Source organism: Belonocnema kinseyi, chromosome 5, assembly GCF_010883055.1.
Source record: "Belonocnema kinseyi isolate 2016_QV_RU_SX_M_011 chromosome 5, B_treatae_v1, whole genome shotgun sequence".
In the NCBI taxonomy this organism is placed as follows: Eukaryota; Metazoa; Arthropoda; class Insecta; order Hymenoptera; family Cynipidae; genus Belonocnema; species Belonocnema kinseyi.
The window spans coordinates 134597613-134620847 of NC_046661.1; the positions used below are offsets into that span (position 1 = coordinate 134597613).

General features: G+C 35.4%; 1 protein-coding gene across 1 annotated transcript in view; it reads right to left on the reverse strand.

Moving 5' to 3' along the window:
- Positions 1-23235, reverse strand: part of LOC117173902 — a 63973-nt gene that overhangs the window by 24145 nt on the left and 16593 nt on the right. The window contains exons 2-3 of the mRNA XM_033362547.1: positions 9812-11556; positions 3987-4986 (exon numbers count right to left, since the gene is read on the reverse strand). Of these exons, the coding sequence (XP_033218438.1) occupies positions 3987-4986; positions 9812-11470 (2659 nt within the window). The 5' untranslated portion in view covers positions 11471-11556. The remainder of the gene's footprint in view (positions 1-3986; positions 4987-9811; positions 11557-23235) is intronic.

Below are 23235 nucleotides of genomic sequence, written 5' to 3' on the forward strand. Positions count from 1 at the left end.
ATATTCTGTTAAACTGATCGTCCTTATCATCGGCGCTCTTGGAGGTGCCATGCTTTCACTTGCTAATAGCCTAAAAAGCATCCCTGCGTGTCAACAATATGCAAGAACACTTGCAGGAAAAATTCAGAAGGCGGTTGTCCTTGGGTCGCTCCGTGTTCTTAGGGTCCACGAGGCTTTTGCTGAATCGTCGTATTGATTCCTTTACATACTGTAACCACCTATCTCACGGTTGTGAGACGTGGTTATGGCTGAAATTTTACCGCGATTTCGCTGGAAGCGGGTGCAATTTTTCAGATTAGCACCCGCTCCCGGCGAAATCCTGCGGTTGTCCTTATGACAAATTTTTAATTATATGTATATTCAATAAACTCAATTACGGATTTTCATTTGTATTATACTTTTCTGACGATGATATCAAAAATGTTGTTAGTTTTTACGTATTTCTAACGGCTTAGGAGATCCTTCTAGAAAGTTACAATTTTTATATTTTTGAAGAACATTTTTAAGGGTTATACTCATTCAGACCCACAGATTCGTCTCTTGGAGACGAACTCAAGACATAATCAAGTCGAACTCAAGTCGAAGCATTTTTACTCGGGCAGTGTCCAATTGGCGGCGTGACATTTCGAAACCTATTTATTGGCGCGTGAAGTTTAAAACCACAAAAGCATGGCATTAAATAAGCCAAATTTAATTGTTCATTGTGAAATTTCTGACTTAAAAGTAGTTGAAGAATAATGGGTTCATTAACGAAATAGAAGTGAAGTAAAAGTTTGAGTGGCATCTGTGAATCCTGTAGAAGTGGAGAAATAAATATGTATTTATGTTGAAACACTATGAACATTAATAATTTTAGGAGAAGTACTGTACATTTTTTTCTGAAAATATTCGGAAAATAATTTTTCTTTATGATGACAAGCGTTGAAGATCACAGAAGTTTAGGTTATGAGTGTATGCATACAATTTGACAGGTTGCTTATTGTTTTGGAGGTTATTTTTCAGAAAATAGTGAATGAATAAAAAAAGATTAATTATAGACAAATTCATCACTGACCAGATTGTTCCGTTGTCGGCGCCGGCAGGCTAATCAAGACATATTTAAAATAAAGCTTTCACTGAAAGGTCTAAAAATAAATAACAAAAAACGACGACAATTGTTTAACAATGATTCAGAATAAGAGTGATGAGGTAAGTATCGTTTTTAAACAAGTATTTACTTTCAAACCACAACCTGCTCATACATTACTGTCAATGACAATAACAGTCATTGTAACCTCCAAAACAATTAGCAAAATTGCCTTTCGACATATTTGATTAATTAAAAAAAAAAACTTGGCTTTGAGTGACTTTCGAGGGCCCCCTCTCTTCCAAAAATATTCTATACCCCGTTCTAGGGTGCAGCGGTTTAATTATTTACAAATATTTTTTAATAGAAAATTAAGTAACAGTCATTTGTAAAGCTCGTTTAAAGAAAGATAAAAAAAATCACTGTCATATCTCGGTTTTTCCCGGTTACAGTTTATCAAAATTCCGCACTTGGGGTGTTTTACTTTTGGTCTATAACTTGATGTTAACAAGTGTTATGATTCAAATATCATTATTTTAGTTATATCAATTTTTAAATATTTTAAAAACTTTCTGGTACAGTCGGCCAAGTGAAAAAACATTAAATACACGAACCTGATATCACAAAACATCACAAAATATTGAAAAAATGTAAACACTCGGTATCCATAATCGGATATTAATATCGATATGTTCATTGATATATCAATAGTCTAATATCTTCGGTGATTTGCTTTCTTGTAGAGAAATCGACAGTAGGTTTTTTCATTATTTTTTTGTTGTTGATCCGGTATTCCTAAAACCTAAAATTTTAAGAAGATTATATTTTTATAAGTAGAAAGCAGATTAGAGCCATTGCGAAGTTAGCTGTCGAGCGCAGCTGGGCTCTCACTAATCCACAAAAATATTTCCTGATGCATACCCCCTCCCCGCAATTTTCTTTCTGTTTACCCCGCCTCCTGCATTTTTTAATCTTAGAAGTGCCTGCCAATTTTCAAACATGAAAAATAAAGTTAAATTGATCACTATACAAAAATATAAAAAATTATTTAAAAAGGAACAAACTGTGCTTATTTAATAGTTTGGGAACTCCAAATTCCAACATCTAAACATGTTGCCCTACATTGGCCTTTAGTATGAAACGGTCAGAATGAGAAATCATACATTGTCAAAATCTGTTTGAACATTCAGATATTCTAGCCTTATTACGAGGGGTGTTCAAAAAGTAAGTTTCCCTAGTCTGCCGTTTTGCCCCAGCGCAATCTAGCGAGCTGGGACCGAACATAGTTTTAATTTAGGATATACCGATAAGAGCGGAATCGGTCTTAGCTGCCGAAAAAATTGTATTCATCAGTACCGGCTCGGAAACCATGGAGATACCTGTGAGAAAACGTGTCCACTCGTGAGTGGCGTGCTGTTATTCGTTTTTTAACTACAAATCATAACAGATCATCTTGGTTACCGTAAAGTTTGTTCTTTGAAAAACAGGGCACGGATTTTTATAAACAAGGTTTATCAAAGCTTGAGAACAGATAAAAAAATGTATTTAAGTTTAAGGGGACTATGTAGAAAAATAGTTTATAAGTAGAACAATAAATACATATGTTACTTTAACCTACAAATTGTGTTTTGCTTTTTTCCCGGAGCAGGGAAGCTTACTTTTTGAACACTCCTCCTATATACGAGCACATGAAAATAAGAACTTTATGAATTAAGGCGTGAATATTGAAAAATTTATTTAAAGGGTGAAATCTTTGACATTTTCAAACATAAAGGTTCAAAATATTAGGTCCCTGAATTTTTTCATATCTTATGGATTTCAATTAGTTTCATTAATAATGAACAAATAAGGGTCTGATCGTAATTCCGAAGACACTTTTGGACGAGTCTCCGAAAAATCTAGGCGCGCCTTTTTAAAAAACTTTTTCTAACAATCTGAAAATTTGTTAAAGTTCTGTAATTATCATAAACGAATATATTAATTGCACTTTTGCTTTGACTCGTATGCTATAGAAACCTATGTTTGTAAATTATTTCGAAAGTTCACAAAATTTTCAAAAACATTTTTTATTGGATCAAATATGTTTAAAAAAAAACAATAAAAATAAATAAAGTATGCTCCTTAGAGGTGTTTATAAATGGATTTTGATCAAATATTCATAGTTAGTGCATAATAATATATTTTTTTATAACACTGACAAAATGTTAAGCAATGATGTACCTTGAATATTTTGGAATGGACTATTAATTTGTTTATAATAAATTGCAAAAGTTTGAAATTTCTAGATATAGGAAACTTCAGGGTCGCAAAATATTTCAAGTTTCTCACAATATTAACAATATTTTATCGCAAAAAAACCAATTCTTGTTTTTATATTATTATAAAACTGCATATGAATTTAAGTTCTGAAAAGTAATAAGAGATCGAATAAAGGCGAAATCATATTTCCGCTTGTATTTGCTGAATTTGTGAATTCTGAATTCTCTTGAATCTTTTAAACGTTTTTACTGCCCCTTATTTTTTATGATTCTTTGAACTGTATAATATTATTGAATTTTCCTGAATTCGCGTTAATTATACTTAAAGAAATGGAGTTTTTGTTAATTGCTTGAATTTTTCTAATGAAACTTAATATTTTTAATTCCTTTCGAGTCATCTTATTCATTATAAATGCGCATTTAATTATTTTGAATTATTGACTTTAGGGTATATGTCAAAATTGCTAGTGATTAAACTAAAAAAATATTCATGTTTAGTTTCAGATGATAAATAAAAGACGAAAAGTTGCATATAATTCTTCATTATATTGTACTGAAAATACATCAAAAAAATATTTTGGAAATACTTTAGCAAAGCTTTTAATAAAAAAGTAATATAAAACATGCAATCTTCAATAACATGTCATCTCACAATGAATAACGTCTCCACATTTGATGATTTCCTTCCAGTTTCCTTTTTGCCTTAATCCTGTTTATTTGACAGTCTGAAAGCTCTTCCAATTTAGAATAATTTTCCACAATCGAAGAATCCCCTTCTACTTTCTCCAATTTTACCGCTTTTTTGTACTTTCCATCATAAATAATTATGTGTTTGTTAGAATATCGTACTCCTTCAGTTTCAAAATCCCTCTCAGGACTTAATGCGGCATAGGGGTTTACTTCGCAAAACTTGTAAGGCACAGACATTCCCAAAAGTTTGCAAAACCTTTTGTGATCCTTTTCAGCGCGTTCTTTGGTCCCTGCCGTTAAAACAAAAGGTACGCCGACTTTTTTTAAAGTCAAAATTGTATCTTTCCATGTGCACTCAGAAATTCCTAATTCGCTTTCGTGAATATCGAGATTGCAACCCAGAATGATATTCGGTTTCATGAAGGATTCACTCTTAAAATATTCATAATATCGTAGACCGTGACACTGCACTTTTAAATTTTTAACTGTGATTGGAAATGACTCAGAAGTATCGAGTTGAGTTTCAAGGCAATTCGAAATATCCGTTCCTATGAAAACGATTTTTAAGTTGATCAGACGTGTCAACCAGTATAAGAAAATTTTCCAGGAACCCTCAGCCGCGAGATCCTGAATACCGGCTCCAATTATATGAATCACCATGGAAGAGCTAATTTGATAATTTAATCTTTCAAGAGCATAAAGCAGAGTCAAGGGTCCTGTTAAAAAGTTGGACGTGGCCATGTTCTGATACTTGACTTTTTGATTCGATGTGTTTATCTGAAAGTTTATATGCGAATCTATAAAGGCTTGCATTGAAGGTGGCAGATTTACACGTTCGCTATCTACTGGCATTAAGAACAGTCCGTGTAAAGCCGGTTTTGTTTCGCTAGTAATTAGTTTGAAAGCTAGTGTCAGAACGCTGCAGAGCTTCTGGTGTTTCGGATCTCCTTTGTGAATTTTGCAGAGGTTTACCTGAAAAAATTTAGTCATATAAGTACTACACCGACTTCAGGTATTTCACGGATTGAATTCTCCTTGCATATACATATAGTTGAAATGATTATATTTTTTATGAAGCACTGTAAACTGAAAAAATAATTGTTTAAACAATCATATTTTAAACAATTTTACACAAAGGAACTATAAATATAAAATTCAAGAAACTTTATTGTTTTTTTTGTCAGACGAATTTGTGAAAAACTAGAGTGCTAGAAATTTCGCATCTCCCGGCTGAACATATTAGACATCCGCCCTTATAATAGAGATACCGGTCGTGTGCCATGAGAATGGGAAAAACCCCAATAGAAAATTCTAATTTTTTAATATTTGTTCTTTTTAAAATTGGGTTTCGTTATACAGAACAAGAACTAAACACAAATGAATATATATATTTGAAATAAATAAATATTAATATTAATAATAAATATTTGAAATATCGGTAGGCAAGCAATAGGTCTGATTTTGAATGAAAGAGCGAAGCAGCATCTCAGACATCATGATTTCGTATTTCCCCGACTGCTGTGGGCTAGAATGACAATAGGAATCAGAAGATTATTTATCATAGCATGCTACGAGCCAGTTGATAGTGAACCCAGAGAAATAAAAGACGCCTTCTGGGACACTTTAAATGACACAATAAATATTTGGGATCGTGGTGAAAGAATAATTCTGCTAGGAAATATGAAGCGATGGGTAAGCATCCAAAATCAGCATACAGAAAAAGTATTAGGTAATTTTGGGGATCCAAGAACAAACTATAACGGAGATAAATTAGTTGGTCTATGCTTAGAAAGGGGTCTATTTATTACAAATACTTGGTTAAGGCATAAAATGATCCACATGTACACCTGGTCCAAAGGAAATAGCCAAAGTATAATTGACTCTGTTGTTGCGGATGAAATACTAAGAGAGCCGGTGAAAGATACAAGGGTCATGAGAGGTTCTGAAAGAAATACTGATCATTACCTTCGGATCTCCAAAATTAACGTAAGTCGGGGATGGAGAAAAAAAAGAATCAAAAAAACAAAACAAACGCGAATCAAAATGAAGAACCTACAGAAACCGAAAGTGCGAATAGATTTCCAAAAGAAGATAATCGAAAGCTTAGACAAAGTTTTGGGATATCATTGTTAGATCTGCCATCGAAGTGTGTGGTACCGCGGTTGTAGGAAGAATGTCTTCTGATGTGTGGTGGAATGATGAAATTCAGGATGTCCAAATAGCAAAGAAAGAAACGTACAGGAGAACTTTGAACATCGCAGGTCTTAGCAATGAGGAAAGAAATAGACGTATAAATGATTACAGACACGAAAAGAAGATACTCAAACGATTAATTAAGGAAAGTAAAGACAAAATTAGAGCAGAAGAAGAGAATAAAATACAAAACGACTTTAAAGGAAGCAAGAAACTGCTTTATAAAGAAATAAAGGGAAAAAAAGTACAGAATTTGTCGAAATAAGAAATAGTAAAGGGAAATGCTTTATGATTCAGACGGGATACTGGAGGCTTTTAGAGACATTCTGGGGGAAAATTCGGAATTAAAGCTATAGGACACTGAGGTTAGGGATATAATTAAGAACTTGAAAAACGGTAAGGCTGCCGGGGTAGACTGTATTAACACTGAAAATCTTAAACACGTTTTTGAGTACATATCACCAAGACTGTGCGAATTGATAAATTTATGTTTTGAGATGGGAGACGTCACATACGACTAGAAAAAAGCGATTATCTTACCAATATACAAATGAAATGGAGATAAAAGCGACTGCAGTAATTACAGAGGGATTAGCTTATTAAGTACTGCAAGTAAAATATACTCAAAAATACTCGTTCATAGGGTAATGAAAATAACAGTAGCAAAAATTTGGAATTTCCAAAGTGGGTTTCTGCAGTTTCTGCCAGGAAGATAATGAACAGGTCAAATATTTAGCTTAAGGCAAATTATACAAAAAAGTTTGAGATAGAAGTAAACTTTGGGAAGTCCTGAAAGAGTATGGAGTCAATGGATAGCTCCTACAAGCTATAAAAACAATATATACGGGTAGCAAAGCGAGTGTAAGGGTAAATGGAAATCTGAGCGTCTATTTCGATATTATTCAGGGTGTTAGACAAGGATGTGTTATATCTTCATGGTTATTTATATTATTTATGGAAAAGTGTTTAAGAATGGCTCTTTCCGACGAAGAGGGCGTGGATCTCAAAACAGTAAGGGTACGTAGGTTATCATTTGCAGATGATAAGGTTGTTAAGGCAGAGTTAATCGAAGACTTGCAAAGAATGTTGAGTAAACTGAATGCAAGCATGAAGAGCATGAGCCTCAACGAAGGTAAGAAAGGTTATTAGTAGAGCAGGGCCTCTTATCAGAATTAAAATATATCAAATGAAGCTAAAATCGCAATAAATAACTCTATATTTGTACAGACTGTACTATACGGTAGCAAGACATGGGCGTGTCAAGAAAAAGATAAGAGTAAAGTTAGTAACACAAAGTAAGTAAGACAAAGTAAGTAACGAGATAATTCTAAAAGAATGTGGTGCAGAAGAGACGGTAGTAGACACATGGAAAAGAAATCGGTTAAGATGGTTTGGGCATGTTGAGAGAATGCCAAATGAACGACTAACGAAACAACTGTATCTAGGTAAAGGAAATGGCAGTGTGACCAGAGGTAGACCGCGGAAAGAATGGTTCGAATGTGTGAATGGGACCCCAATTAGAAGAGACAACAGAATCCACAGAAACATGCGAGTCTGCTTGAAAAATTGCATGGACATAAAAGAAGCTAGAGAATTATGTCAGGACAGAAAAATATGGATGCAATAAGTTAATAAAAAGAGTGTCAGTATAGTAAATAACGCCTGCAATAAAACACATTGGATACTAATGGACCCAAATGGGGAACCTCACATAAAGACTTTTTGTAGATCTTCACTTGGGAGTGATTGCTAGAGAGATTGATCAGTGACCTGGGTCGGAGCAGTGTTGCGGAACAAACGTCTTATTTAAATAAATATCACGAGAATTCTTGATCAATCTGAAAATTCTATATTCCTTCCTCACATTACTCCCTTCCCCACCGAGTGAATCACGCCTATCCGAAAAGGAAATTGCTTAATGGTGTAATAATAATAATAACATGAATATTAATGGCTAAAAAAATCTATTTTGTAGTTCAAAAGTGCCTCAATAAACCACACCAATTTTTTAAAGATTCGTTATATTCTTCATCCCCAAAAAAATCCCAAAATATACTGTTACTTCTGGGGATTTACATGGGTCGCCCCCCTTAATTATCGAAGCAAGTCATGGAAATGAAGATAAAAAAGAAGAGGCACGATAATTATTTTGAGACAATCATTCACAATTATTCAAGATAATTATTTTTAAACTTTAAAAAAAAAATTATGTCATGTATTAAATATCATTTCAAGTAATTAGGTCATGTTTTACGAGTATTTTCTTTACATGCAAATTCCACAAACAGAAAAACGTAGACGATATAATCACAGCTGTTCCTGAAGATAACATCCATATACTCCTTGAAAAATTCAATTCTTACAATCTCAATATTAAATTTACTATAGAAGTTGAAGAAAATTTAAAAATTAGTTCTTTAGACACTCTTGTTATTAGATGTGATGGTTTTGTAAAAATTGATTGGCATCAAAAGAAAACTTGGTCTGGTCGTTACTTCAATTTTCACTCTTTTGATCCTATTCGCCAAAAAATTGGTTTGGTCACAGGCCTTTTTAACAGAATTTTTAGAATTTCAGGTTCAGAATTTAGAATCAAAAACATTAACTTAATCAGAAATACTTGAAATGATAATGGTTTCCCCATCTATATAATAAACTGTTGAAAGAAAAAAGCTTTCCGATTATATAACACTAAATTTGCTTCTAAATCGAATAAAATAAATATATCTTATATTTATTTCACAGTTTGCCTTTACATAAAAGCTTTGTCGGAAAAAATCAAACAAGTTCTAAAGAAACGAAAAATCAAGATTATTTACAAACCAATTAATAGCTTCTCAAAATTTTTTAACAATCTTAAAGACCCACTTCCAAAAAAGAAAATTTCCGGAGTTGTTCATAAATACAATTACAGTGTCTGTCCCTTTACTTATGTAGGTGAGGCTGGTAAATCTATAGAAGCCCGTCGTCGTGAACAAAGGTATTCTATCTCCCATCCTGATTCAGTTGCTCATACTGCTCCTACTAAACACTATATTGACATTGACAATAATTTTAATTCAGATAATTTTTAGATTTTATCAAGAGAGCTCGTAGAAAAATTATTGAAAGTTTTGTTATCCACAAAGTAAAAAATACTGTTATTCTCAGATATGAGAATAATTTATTTCCTGACGTTTACAAACCTCTTAAAAGATTTTAATTTTCGTGTTCTATTATCTATTATCTATTTTCTTAGATTTTTGTAATTTATATTTCAATATGTTACAACAGGTGTGTTTGTTTGTTATTCATATTGATCTTCCGTCTTACAGTTCATGCAAAATATGACACCACAAATGGAAAATATGAATAAATACGCACTTCACTCTAAAAGCACATTATTTATAATTAAAAAGTCTACTTTTATATTGATTCTTTTTGTGATGAAAACGAAATAAAACTAGAAGTTTTTTAAAAGAGTCTCAATAGACTCAGGTATCAGATGAAATCAGAAACTAATATGCAAGATTTAGGTTCTATTTCTAAAATAAATAAACGAAATTCTGATGATTCTTATGCTAATTTAAAAACCAAAATTTTCTAAATAATTGTTCACTCTTACCCCACATTCGCAATTCCTGAGTACGCTCAAGTCGCTCTCATGACAAACCATACAGGTTTTCGGGAAAAGAAACATCTGCTCCTCATATTCTTCAAGCTGTCTGCCAATTTTCAATTTCGCTTTTCGCATCAGATCAACTCTCGCTCGTAGCCACAAATCTGGATCAGCAGTTTTCAATTTATCGAAAAGATTGGGAGCCCCCATTTCACTCAACATGCTCAAAATCACCTTGCAAAGATCCCGGTGATGGATTTGATGCTCATCGCGATGTTTATTTCCGCAGTAAAAAATCATCCGGCAACGGTTACATGTTACTTTCGGATTAGGAGAACGACACACCTGACACACAGTTGCATAATAAAATGAGCGAGGACGGCTGACTTTAGTTTCAGAGGGATTATTTGACGCAAACTGAGCCTCTTTAATCTCTTGATGTCTGAAGATAATCATAAATTGAGAAAACTGAGAAATACTTCCATCCTCAAGTTCCTCGATATAATTTAGAGGGGCAAAGTTGTTGTATCCGTGATATAAAATCAAAAAATTAGTGGTGGAAGCTGTTAAAATTTCTCTGATTAGAAAAGCCCCTCGTTCCTTAAGAGCTGTGAAAACCATTGGGCAATTGACTTTGCTCATTCTCACGAATGTCATTTCGCAAATCTTCCACGTAGAACTATCTTTTTCTGGGAGTGAGGCATTCAAATATGCAATTACATTTGGTTTCTGATAATCCCTCTGCGTTAAATATCTTTCGTAGGGAATCGAATTTGCCTCTACAAACAATCTTTTCTTTCCGGATCGACATTTCTTACAAAGAAAAACCTCAGATTTATGGGTTATCGACCCCTCGATATGAACAATTTTCAGGATTTTTGTGTCGGGGAGAAAATGTAACAGGACTTCCCAGCAATTTCCATTCATTATCGCAGTAGTAAAGGGGCCGCCAACGTCGACGTGAAGAACTATTTCAGAAGACCGGACACTCAGCTTTTGTAAAACGCTGAAGAGCGTTAGTGAATAGGTGAAGATAGGCGATAGAAAGATTTTCAAGTTTTCTGAAATTGGGATTTTAGGCTTAATATACAAATCCATAAATTCCCTCATGGATGTGGGTAAGTCTCCTGATTCTGAGAATATCGTCCCGGCTCCAATTGCCTCTATAGCTGATTTTAATGTCCTTGGATCCCACTGCTCCTTTTGCGTTATCAAATCTAAACGATTTTTTATTATTGAACAGATTCTATCGTGGATTAGGCTCGTGGGATGCTTGCTGCAAAAATTCGCTGATGAACAGCCAGGGCATTTTTTCAGTTTGTCTGGTCTGGTGTCGTGGCAAACGAAACAGGCTCGTGGAAATTTAAACATTCCAACCTCCTCTGAGCGAAAGGATCTACCCAATTTTGCTTGAACTTTCTCAGCTATTTTCTTTCTTCTTTGAATCCAGGTTGAAGAATCAGAACCACGTAATTTTTCGAAAAGATGAGAGACTTTTTGTTCATTCATCATGGTGGATATCACATTGCATATGTCCTTGTGGTATTTCCAATGCTCATTTTGATGATCCTTTCCACAATAGGATATCATCTGACAACGGGCGCATCTTTTTATGTTGTTGGCGGATTTACAGACGCAGCATTCGTTTGGATAAAATCTTTCCATCTTGATCAAGCAAGTCTCCCTCTTTTGTATTATTAGGTTTTGTAGGTAGTATATCCACGGTAGTGGAATCCAATATTCTTCAGAAACTGCAAAAAAACGCCTTTTGAAGTTCACCCTCATTGGAAAATATTGATCATATAATCAGTTTCAAATTTAAAGTAATTAAAACTAAGACGAAATTTGAATCAGTTAAACTGGAATTAAAATTGGTCGACTGTAGTTGGGAATTAGTGAACATACTTCGTCTAATAATAGAAAAAACTGTTTTGAAATACTGCTGCCAAAATTTATCTTCGCTTTAGTCAGTACACTCAACTCCCGAGATAAGAACCCTCACTTTACGCTATTCCTAGAACTTAAGGACTTAGAATTTGGTAATGCGGGAAGCGCGGTAGGCACTGCTCCGTCAAACGTGGCAAACCTCTCGAGGGCCAAACTCTCAGCCCTGTATACTTACATTTGGATTTCCCTGAGATCTGCTGAAGTCATGCCCCATACTGTGCTTAACACGAGAGTTGATTATATTTGCAAATAAATAGGAGAGTTTAAGAATATGTATGCTCATGAAAAATTGTGGTAAAGGTCACAGCCAAAATATCCGAGAACTTGGCATTCCTAAAATTCCATAAATAATTATAAATCATTTTTCTACACGCGATATTTTTTCAACAACGGGTTGGAAACGTTGAGTCAAACAAAGCTTACAAGGTTTAGATTTTATCCCGAGAGAAACAAAATTTAAGTATAATTACGACTTTGAAATTGACCCAACCAACTGACGGCCACTCGCTTCTATATTTACCCTTAACTGGCACTGTGGGTAAAAAACACCCGAACAATTGTTAAGCTCGAATTAACCGTTCCAAATTCGAGGAATTGGACCACGTGTCGACTTTAACCAGTAATTGCCCAGTGGGCACCGGGGCGTCCTAAAGATGTCCTGAGAATGCACCTCTATGTCATATGATTTAAGGTCTTTAAGACATCCCTAGGATCTTTGCATGTCTTTAAAAGGTCCTCAGGACGTCCTTAAGACGTCCGCCGAAAGACGTATGTAGGACAAGTTTAGGACTTGTGTGCCCACTGGGTGACATCACTAACTAAAGATAAATTGGGTTAATATAGAGCGGCAAATGTCAGCATACGTTAGGTACACGCTCAAAGTAGACCTTGTAAAACTGTCGGGTTTTTAATACTTGTTGTGTAAGTGAACAAAAAAGTGATTTTTAACCAAAATTTGTGCCATTGATATTAGTGATTTTTATTCAATTTCTAACGTAAGTTTATGATATAAATTGAAATAATTTTTTTTTATTATTTCATAGTCTCTTGCTCCTATAGATATCCTACAATTTATGGCGACGCTTGCTTCGTGCACAAGTAATCACGTACAATCGCCCGATGTGCCATGAGCACAGCGTAGGCCTTTGCAGCGACTTTGTAGGTTCGAAAGAGTAATTACAACTTTAAAAACTGTTTTTTATGTTACTTTCGTATTTTTTATTAACTATTTTTGTGAATTCAGAAAAAATGAATTTATTTGAACATGGAAAAATATGGTGTTTTATTTGACCATAAGATCGAGTTTTCATTTTGCAAACTAAATACCTGTTTTAGAGACATTAATAATGAAGTCTTTTTTTTCTAAAGTGTAGTATCTCAAGAGTATGGCCCTATATTTTTAGATAAAACTATTAAAAATTAGGTGATTTATGAATTTTTAAGTAAAAAAGCTCACTTTGTGTCGTTTTTTTGCAAGTATTTTTTTAACTAACGTAACTGAAACTAATTACTCTAAACCCGATTGCATAAAAAAACATATCTTAAACTACATTACATAATTTTGTTGCGAAAAAATACTCAATACCTGCTACGCGGGTCATGTTTGAACACGTGAGGTGAAAAACACCCGTTGTCCCATTAACGTAATAAAAAGGAGTTGTGCCAGTTAAGGGTTACCAGGCTTGGTCGACTACCATGGGCGCGTTTGACCACTTATAGCGACACTAGCGCAATCTACAAGGAGGTGAAAAACTAAAGCGTATCCATGTGTTTTTTCACGTAAGTGTGTATATTATTGGAATGTGTTGTCTGAATTAAAATTAAGAGAAAATAAACGAATTAATTCAAAATGACACAAATTTAAGACGAAAAATGTTTAAATACTGTTTCCTGTACCATTTTGCGGCATAAATTTGTACAATTTTGCAATAATTCTCCAATAAATGAAGAATTACATAACACATGAAATGTAACCTTTTTTCAACATTTTATTTATTCGCATTATAATAGAGAAGTGAAATCAGTGACATCGTGGAACAGCACAAACATTTCAATTTACTTTAACTTTGTTTATTTGTCAATGTCCTGATTTCACTGATTTCGCTTCATACGGCGGGACACAACTTTTTTCGAATTTAGCAAAATTTGAAGTTTGTTGAAACCATAACCTCAACGAACACTAGAATGGCGGCCCCAAGATATTTTAAGAAAATACTACCCCCCTTTTGCCCCTACAGTAGAGCCATCTACAAAGGGGTGGATAACTATAAAAGTATATGTGATCACACACGCCCATGGGAGTCGACCCAGCCTGGGGTTAACTGCAAAAAATATTGTATTCAAAAGCATGCCATTAAATTGTTGTTAATTTTTAAAGATGACAAACTATAAAATATTTTTGATGGCAGCTTCATTATTTTCATTGTAATAAAATGAAAAATTTATGATTAAAAAGTGTGTATTTCTAATTCGAAACGAACAAAAAAAATTGGAAATCTAATGAAAAATGGCCAAATTCTGAATTATTATGATAGATGCACCTACCAAAAATCTTCATCTAGACCAAAAATTTCTACCAAATTTTGTGAAAAGTATTTTTTCACATTAATAAAGTGTAATGAAATGAGAGAAAAATTGAATTTGAGTAGGCTGGCGTGGACATTATTTTCGCTGTAATGCTTAAAGGCGGTGACGAATATTTGGCTTAATGGCTGACTGACCGAGTTTATGAATACATGCACCGCGATTTTGGAAATTCTATATGACTCAAAAAAGGCGGTTCTTGTTCCAATCTACAAAAAAAGTGTGATAAAGCTAACTTGAATAATTAGGTACAAATCTTTCAGCTTACTAAGTACTGTGGGAAAAATATTTTTTAAAAAACTTATTCGTAGGGTAATGAAAATAACAGAAAAAATATCTGGGAATTCTATTGTGGATTTATGCCAGAAAGATCATGTGCGGATCAGATATTTAGCTTGATACAGATCAAAGACAAAAGTCTGAGAGTAAACAATAAATTAGTCTTATTTGTTAACCTTAAAAAATCATCTGATAAGCTGAATTAATAATACTTTGGGAAGTCCTGAAAGAGTATAGAGTCAATGAATCACTACTAAAATTAATAAAAGCGATATATGCGGGTAGTAGAGCGAGTGTAAGGGTAAAAGGCCAACCGAGTAACTGGTTGGATTTCAAGCAAAGGGTTAGGTAAAAATTCGTTGAGTCCTTTTGGCTGTTTCTTATATTCGTGGATAAATTTCTATGAATGGCCCCCTTCGACAAAGAAAATTTGAATCTTGAAATAGTGAAGGTGCGTGGGTTAGCATTTGGAGACAATAAGGTTGTTACAGCGAAAATCAGTCGAAGTTCGAAGTTACCTACTCGATGCGATAATGCTGCTCTGACATAGCTGATACGTACGTCAGACCGCATTTGTTTATTTGCATTTTAAGTGCAAACATTAGTTTTTGCATTATGATGGTATAAATATTCATGAGCGATTTTTATTGTTTTATCCCACTTTGATAAATATAAATCCCAGAACTAGCTCATTGAGAACATTGGCCATTATTCCATTAACTAATTCCATTAATGATTTCCACTATTCCACTCATTCCATCCAACTAATTCCATTAACTGGAATACTGCAATGAAAAAGGAATTCGTGCGTCTCGATAATGAACGTGCGAAGTTTGAAACTAAAAGCGAAACGGAATACAAATGAACGAAATTTGCTGAAAAGTATCATTATATAAACAAAGTCACACTGAGAGATCTTATCGCTGAAGTAAAGGACATCAGAAATAATCTACTAATCTCAAAAGTCCAAGCGATAGAGATTCAACGGCAGGTTAATTTGGCATGAAAAAATTTCTCTAATGAACATCAACTATAGCCAGCTGAATATGGTTACAAAAATAAATAGGCAGTAGCGGACAATTGTCCAGGGGTGGTCCCGAAGGAATTAACCCCCAAGCGGAGGTGTGAAAACCGTGCCGAAAGCTGAATGGCACCTGGCTGATGTGTCTAGAACGGCGACTCTGGAATACCAGGCGACCTCTGAGAGTACGCAGCCATATCCTTGCATACGGGGCTCTGCAAGGATAGACGAAACCCTTTCCCTAGCTTCTCGTGGAAACAACAATGACAACACCAAACATAGTTGTAGTAAGTGCGGTTCAAAACAACAGGACGCGCAGGGCTCCCGACAATGGGTCGGCCAACAATGCCGACCAATCTAGAGCTGTGGAGCCAATGAAAATGGATTCAATGTCATGGATCGGTGGGACCTCGCGACATTTGGGTGGACGGAGCGACTGAATCACGACTTGCTAGAGTGCTATGATGCGAGTGTGGCCCGTGAACGGGGTTACATGGCACGGCTGCATGCTCTGTGGTGCGAGAAACACCCAGAGCTATCGCACTTTTCGCAGCAACGTCTGCCAAACCATGCTGAACTACTCCGTGAAAGGGGCTATGTAAGCGGAACGCCTACTCTACAACAGCTTGAACAAGCCAGCAACAGAGAAAGAGAGACGAGCCTTACGACCCGGAGAAACATCAACACCAAGGTTTCTCTCAAGCCTAAAGATCTGGTTGAAATGGATGACGAGCTTCGTGGAAATTTTTCCGGAGAATCCGGCCTCTGGACTATCAATTATTGTGTTATAATGCAGCGAGAGCTTTGGCCGATGCGAACCGCAAAACAAAACCAACGGTTGATCATAAGACCAAAAGACGAATGCATCAACTTGCCATAAAGATAGGCTGGGCAATACAGTACGCGTCCCGCATTCAGTGTGTGATTGACTATATCACATCTGGCAGAAATTTTACCGCCAAGGTTCGAAAGTTCGCGCGCGAACTTCGGACCTGTTATCACACATTTAACAAGTCAAAGCTGCTGACCATCAGGCAGCATATTGTTGAGAGAATACGGATACTATCTGACGCTAAGAGAAGTCTAGAGCGGAGGCAGAGGTGGGTCAGAGAAAATAAACAGTTTCTCTCTGACCCATCTCGACTCTTCCAAGACCCTCCAGTTACTGTCGAACACCCACCCAAACCAGAGGAGGTCAAAGTATTTTTCTTCAACCCATCAGCATTTGCCCCGTATTTTTACTTCATATTTGAAGTCGGAAGAGCCGATTCCAGAGTGGTTGGTGGAAGGGCGCACAATACTCCTGCCGAAAATAGGCAACTTAGCTGACCCGAAGAATTACAGACCGATAACTTGTCTGAACACACTTTATAAGATATTCACAGCTATCCTAAATGATAGGATTGTTCGGGCAATTGAACCTGTGTGGCAAGAAATGTATGCACCACGAAGCTCAAAGAAAAGCTTAGCCAGATGTCGGGAGAACCAGCTCATCGATTGATATGTCTGCAAAGATGCAGCATTCTACCAGCGTGACCTATCGATGGCCTGGATTGATTATCGGAAAGCTTTCGATTCGACCTCCCATAGACTTATCATCTGTCTTTTGGAAATCTTAAAGGTTAATCCGCAAATAGTTAGGTGCATAGAGAGATTGATGCCGCTTTGGAAAACCAGATTTACTATCTCATCTGGAAAAAATCGTGTGACAACTAAGAAAGTCACCTTTCAGAGAGGTGTCTTTCAGGGCGACACCATGAGCCCACTCCTCTTTTGCCTTACATTATTGCCACTATCTCTAGCACTGCGCCATTCCGACGGGTACTTGTGCGGCAAACCTGCAGATCGAAAGTACAAGGTCACTCATGTATTTTACATGAACGATCTTAAGATCTATGCTAAAAACAAAGAGCAACTACATCTAGCTCTAGGGATTGTCGAACGATATACTAAGGAAATTGGAATTGAATTTGGTTTAGACATATGCGCCAACGTTTATTTGAAGCGAGCAAAACTTAATGGTTCACTTCTCGAAGTCAAGAAAAACCATTTCTGGCTTCAAGTGTGCAACAGAAACAACTGTCGAGAATATAAAGTTCCAGTATATGCGGCACTTTCCATTCTCGACAATTGACTCGATTTCCCTATGAGCGTTTAGAGAAGTGATATAAGGTTAATGCCGTAAGAGTGACAGAGATGGTAATAAAGCACTCTTAGTGCCGCATTGTGCGGTTTATATGCAAGTTTAAGAAAGTGTGGTATTTCTGTAAGTTCTATGATACTGTGGTAGTGCTGGAAACATAGATTTAACCTTCATGATCGCAAGCTGAAATCGTGACGTTAAAAGGCAAGCTGGGCCTCTCAGGCCCGTTGAAATTCAAACTTCTGTTTCCATTAAATGTAAAGAAAAACCTAAGAAGTTTGATCTTTTTTATTCATGATTACATTTTATGATCACATTACATTTAAATTTATAATGCAGCTTTGCAAAGTTTCGCCACTTGATCGTGTTAACCAAATATTTATAGCACATATTTTTATGGCATGCGAAACCAAAATTTACGAAGATACGTTTTCTTGTGATGCCGACTTTTTGCTCGCTTTTTCCAGTAAAATCGATATGAATCAGAAAAGCTGTGACTGTAGACTTTTTTAAAATTAAAAAACATTGCGTAAGGCCACTGATTCGTTTTACATTGAACCATTAGTGAATAGTAGATTTGGCCAAGAGGGTCAACGCCTCCTTTTGTTGCGTTATAAAAATATATATAACTTATACTTTTGTTCCTTCTAAATACCAGCATTGCAACTATTACAACAACTTTGACAACATAATCACTACAACATCAAAGTATCTCGCGTTGCAAATGCGAGCGCACATTTGAAAAAGTTTACGCGTGAAATTATGTTTGCACCTACAAGCAGTAGATGTATTTTAGAAACAAACAAGCAAATATATAGCAATCCTTAAAAATTAAAAAAAAGTATATGTAAAACTGAAATCTATGCACTCAAACTGTTTTTTCATGCAAACATGAGTGATATGTATTTTTTTTTCCTCGCGATACTCAAAGTTGATATTGCAATGAACAGCGGGCCTGCGAGGCCCGGCTTGCCTTTTTGTGTGAGTAAAAAATATACACGTTTCTGTGGTGCACTCCACAAATGAAGTTTTCAGAAAACCTGATTCTTTTATGTGTTTAGACTTCCCCAAAAGAAATTTCCATGCACAACCCCATACTTCATACACAACTCTTTGTAACTCAAAATTTGTGACCCGCCGGGCCTCTGAGACCCGCCTGCCTTTTTGAGGACTAAAAAGAAAAAGATAGCGCATTTATGGAGTCGCTGCTTTAGGATTTTGTATGGATTTCTAAAGCAATAGTAAGAAATAACAATAAGGGGAGAACGAAGGAAGGGGAGAAGCTCATTGTAATGCGCAAAAATGTGTGCGGATATGTAAGAATAAGGAATGGGAGTACGGTACAGGCATTAGTGGCGAATCGATAGAGTTATAATTGAGGATGAAGAGGAACGTTGTAATAGGGGAAAAACAAGTTGGGAGCGAGAATGATTCTGATGCATAGACTAGAAACTTTTATAGGAAGCGAAAATCGGAAAATAAAACTGTAAACGCGGAAGGAATTAAAGAATGCATTTTTTGTGAAGAATTGGGGCTAATGTGCGTAACGGTCAGATAGGTAAGTACAGGGTAAACAAATAGACGCGCGTGGGAAAGGATGGAGGTTCGGTTGTCGGTTATGTAATTGATTCGGAGGATATCGATGATTCGGTGGTAAACGATATTGAGGTCCTAACGAGATTGAAGTGCGATCATTTGCCATAAGTATCATTCAATATGACATTGAGGGCGTGGCAAGGGGGTGGGGGAGGGAAAGAAGATGGAGGGAAAGGAAGAGGGAGGGATAGAAAAAGAGAGAAAAATGGAGTTAAAGGAAGTTACATTAATGTGGGATGAGAACATTCAGGATTATACGGAGGCATTAAAAATTATTCGGTAAGAGAAGATAGTCATGGAGGAAATGTAGGAGTAAATGTGGGAGAAGGTGCTAGAAGCGATAAAAAAAATCGACAGAGCAAGTAATCATGACTAGGACAGTAAAAATAGCTGGGGGAAGTAGTACTAGGGAGAGGTAAGAAAAAGCAAATGATAAAACCTGATGAGAGTAAGGAACTGGAAATAGAAGCCTCGACGTTATAGAGTCGACAAGCTAAACAAAGAGAAGGCTGTGGGAGAGGACGGGGTATCTTTAGATATTATCAAATGGTCACTCGAAATGTGGACAAGAGAAGTACACATCATATTAAATGGAATGTGGAAGAAAACGAAATTAGGGCAGGAGTAGGAAAAAGCGTTAATGTTCCCAATTCACAAAGAAAAAAGAGAAAAAGTGGATCGGGAAACTACTGAAACTGAATGTAGGTTATGAAGTACTAGCAGCAATACACTGTTAGAAAAAATTTGTACAACGTCACACCGAAGTGCGAAGTTGTAATGATACTTTCGATATTTTGGTGCGAAAAAGCATTTTTTCTACAAAAATACGCTTCTCCGGTGTAAAATTGGTAAATTTACGAACTCTCAACTTCCCAGTGTTGAAAATACTAACGAACTACACCGACGAGATTTCAAAGTCTTAATCTAAACTTAAAATTTAACTGGACAGTGTAAAATCAAACACTAAGACGGAGCGAAAAAAATACAATCGACCCTACACGGTGCGAAAAGTAACACCGATAATTTGCATTGCCGCATATAACAGTCCTTCGTTTGCCGACTTTTATTATTATTTATTCATTTTACATATATATCTATTATATCTTTTCAAAATTAAATATAAAAGTCTTAAATTTTAAGTGTATTTTAATACTACAATTCTTAAATGTTTACAATTTTTAGAAATATTTAAACTAATTTTATATGTACTTAAAATAAATTTTTTTTTAAATTGCATAGAACTTATTCAAAGTGAACAAATTATATCTTTAAGCATACATAGATGTATCTTATTTTTGAATTTTTCAACATTTATTTCATTACTTATTTTCACTGAAAAAAATTTAACCTTATACGATTGAAAGCTGGGATTCAGCCTGAGAAGAAATGTGCTGAAAGTTATTTAAAAAAATTGTAATATGTAATATAGCCACAGCTTTCTCCTTTAAATAGAAAAGCAGCCCATATATTAAAGGGCTTTAGGACCGCTAATTTACTTCTAATCTTGACTCGATTCTACGAAATAAAGGCGCGTGATGTCTTGCTAGAGATATCAGATATTTTTAAAAACACCTTTGAGCCTTTTTCATCATAACATTTTGGCGATTCTGCCAGGATCCGTTTAAAGAATACTTCGCAGGTGCAATTGCAGAAAAAACGACTGAAGATGAAGATTCGGATGACTAACTTGCCAATACGAGATTGAAATTTGGAAATGAATCTATTTTAAGAGGTTCGCAACAACTAGAACCTCAAGCACCACACTGGCATGAGGAGATACCAGCTAAGGATATCATTATAGCTGCTAAACCTATAAATAGAAAGTCAGTGTTCCCAACCACAACTATTACTAGATTTCATTTTAGCTGAAAAAATCACTGGTAATGCTGATGAAGCCATACGCTATACCCCTATAAATACTTTCAACGATTTATATGAAGCCCTAAGACAAAATTAAAAGCAAGCGGGTTCAATTCTATCCATTAAAAGTAAAATGGAATCGTGTAAGCAAGGTCCTAACGAAACTATGCAGAACTTTTCTTTGCGCTTTAAACAAATAGTGAACGAATTAAATTATGCGGTGCAAGCATCCTCAGAAGGGACTGAAAGACAACTCTGATTAGAAATCGAAGAAAAAGAGGCAATCAATCGATATATGCTAAATCTACAACGAGAAATTGGAATTCAGATACGGGCAATCAAATCAACAACGTTAATGGAGGCCCCAAAAGAGGCAGCAGAGTATGAAACCTGGCTAAAGGAATCACAGCCCATTAGAAATACGCCAATAGCACCCCGACCTACCTTCAAGTTTATTCAAAAACCTTTGCCACCTCCCAGAATAGCAGCCAATACAACAGCAGCCGCCGGAGCCAAAGCCCTAAATCAAACCCTGCCTTTAGCGGATAGAGCAAAGATGTCTTGCCACAAATGCGTTAAACTAGGCCATTTTGCCTCCCAATGCTTTAGCAAACAAAATTTTCAACAAGGTCAATTTCCGACAAGACCGCCACCAGTAAGAAACTTCTAGGAAGAAGAATGTTTAGAGAACCAGGAGATGATGGAAGAAGAAATTCTGAAATACGAGGACTACCTGAAACAAGAAGAATTAATGCAGTTTCCGGAATTCTACAATCTATCAAGGGAAGAGGATGTAGAGGAGATTATAGGTTAATAAACATAATAAAAGAAAATTCGATACCCCAAGATGTAATTAAAATTAAATACTAAAAGAAAATTTCAAATGGGAAAAATAATAATAATTTAAAATAAAAAGTTACCTTTACATGATAACGGAGAATTCGTAGCACCTATAGGAACCAAAATATGCAGAATTAGGAGTGACGAAGATCATATAGATATCTAGATAGAAAACCAAGATAACATTTTTGACGGATTATATACGATTAAAAATAACGAGATACAGGACGCTTATCCTCTGCCAATGATTGACATCCTGGACCAGCTTGGAAAAGCAAAATTCTTTTCAGCACTCGAGATAAGTGCTGGTTTTCACCAAATAGCAATAAAAGAGGAATGCAAAAAGTACACTACCTTTCAACACAACTAGATGGTCTAAGGTCTCATTGGAAGACATTGCTTCGTTTATATCGACGAGATAGTAATATTTAGAAAGACAATTCAAGAGCATAATAATAACCTTGAACTTGTTCTACAACGTATCACTGATGTAGGCCTAAAATTAGAGCCTACAGAATGTGAATATTTAAAATCAGAATTGGAATATTTGATTCATATTATAACAAAAGACGTTGTAAAACCAAACAATGAAAAAATTAAGAAAATCATCGATTTTAAACAATTAAAGATATATAATATTTTCTTGGATTATCTGGCTATTATAGAAAATTTATCAAAAACTTCCACGATCGGTAAACCTTTAACAGCATTGACACAAAAAGAAACAATCATTTAATTGTACATCAAACTGCGAAAAAGCCTTTCAAACTCTAAAATATGCCTTAACATCTGCACTAGTATTAAGATTCCCAGATTTTGAAAAGAAATTTATTTTAACAACCGATGCCTCCAATTACGAACTAGGGGCAGTTCTTTCTCGGGAAGGGCGCCCGTGCCTGTTCATATCGAGAACTCTAAATAAAGCGGAAAAGAACTATACAACCAGCAAAAAAGAGTTGTTAGCCATAGTATGGGCCGTTAAGCGTTTAAGGCAATACCTATTAGGTAAGAAATTCACCATCCAATCTGACTATTAAGCATTGATTTGGCTACATAATGTAAAAGATCCTAGTTCCCGCTTATTAAGATTAAGACTAAGACTTGAAGAATACGTATATGAAATCGAATACGTGAAAGGATAGGAAAATAAAGTAGCTGATT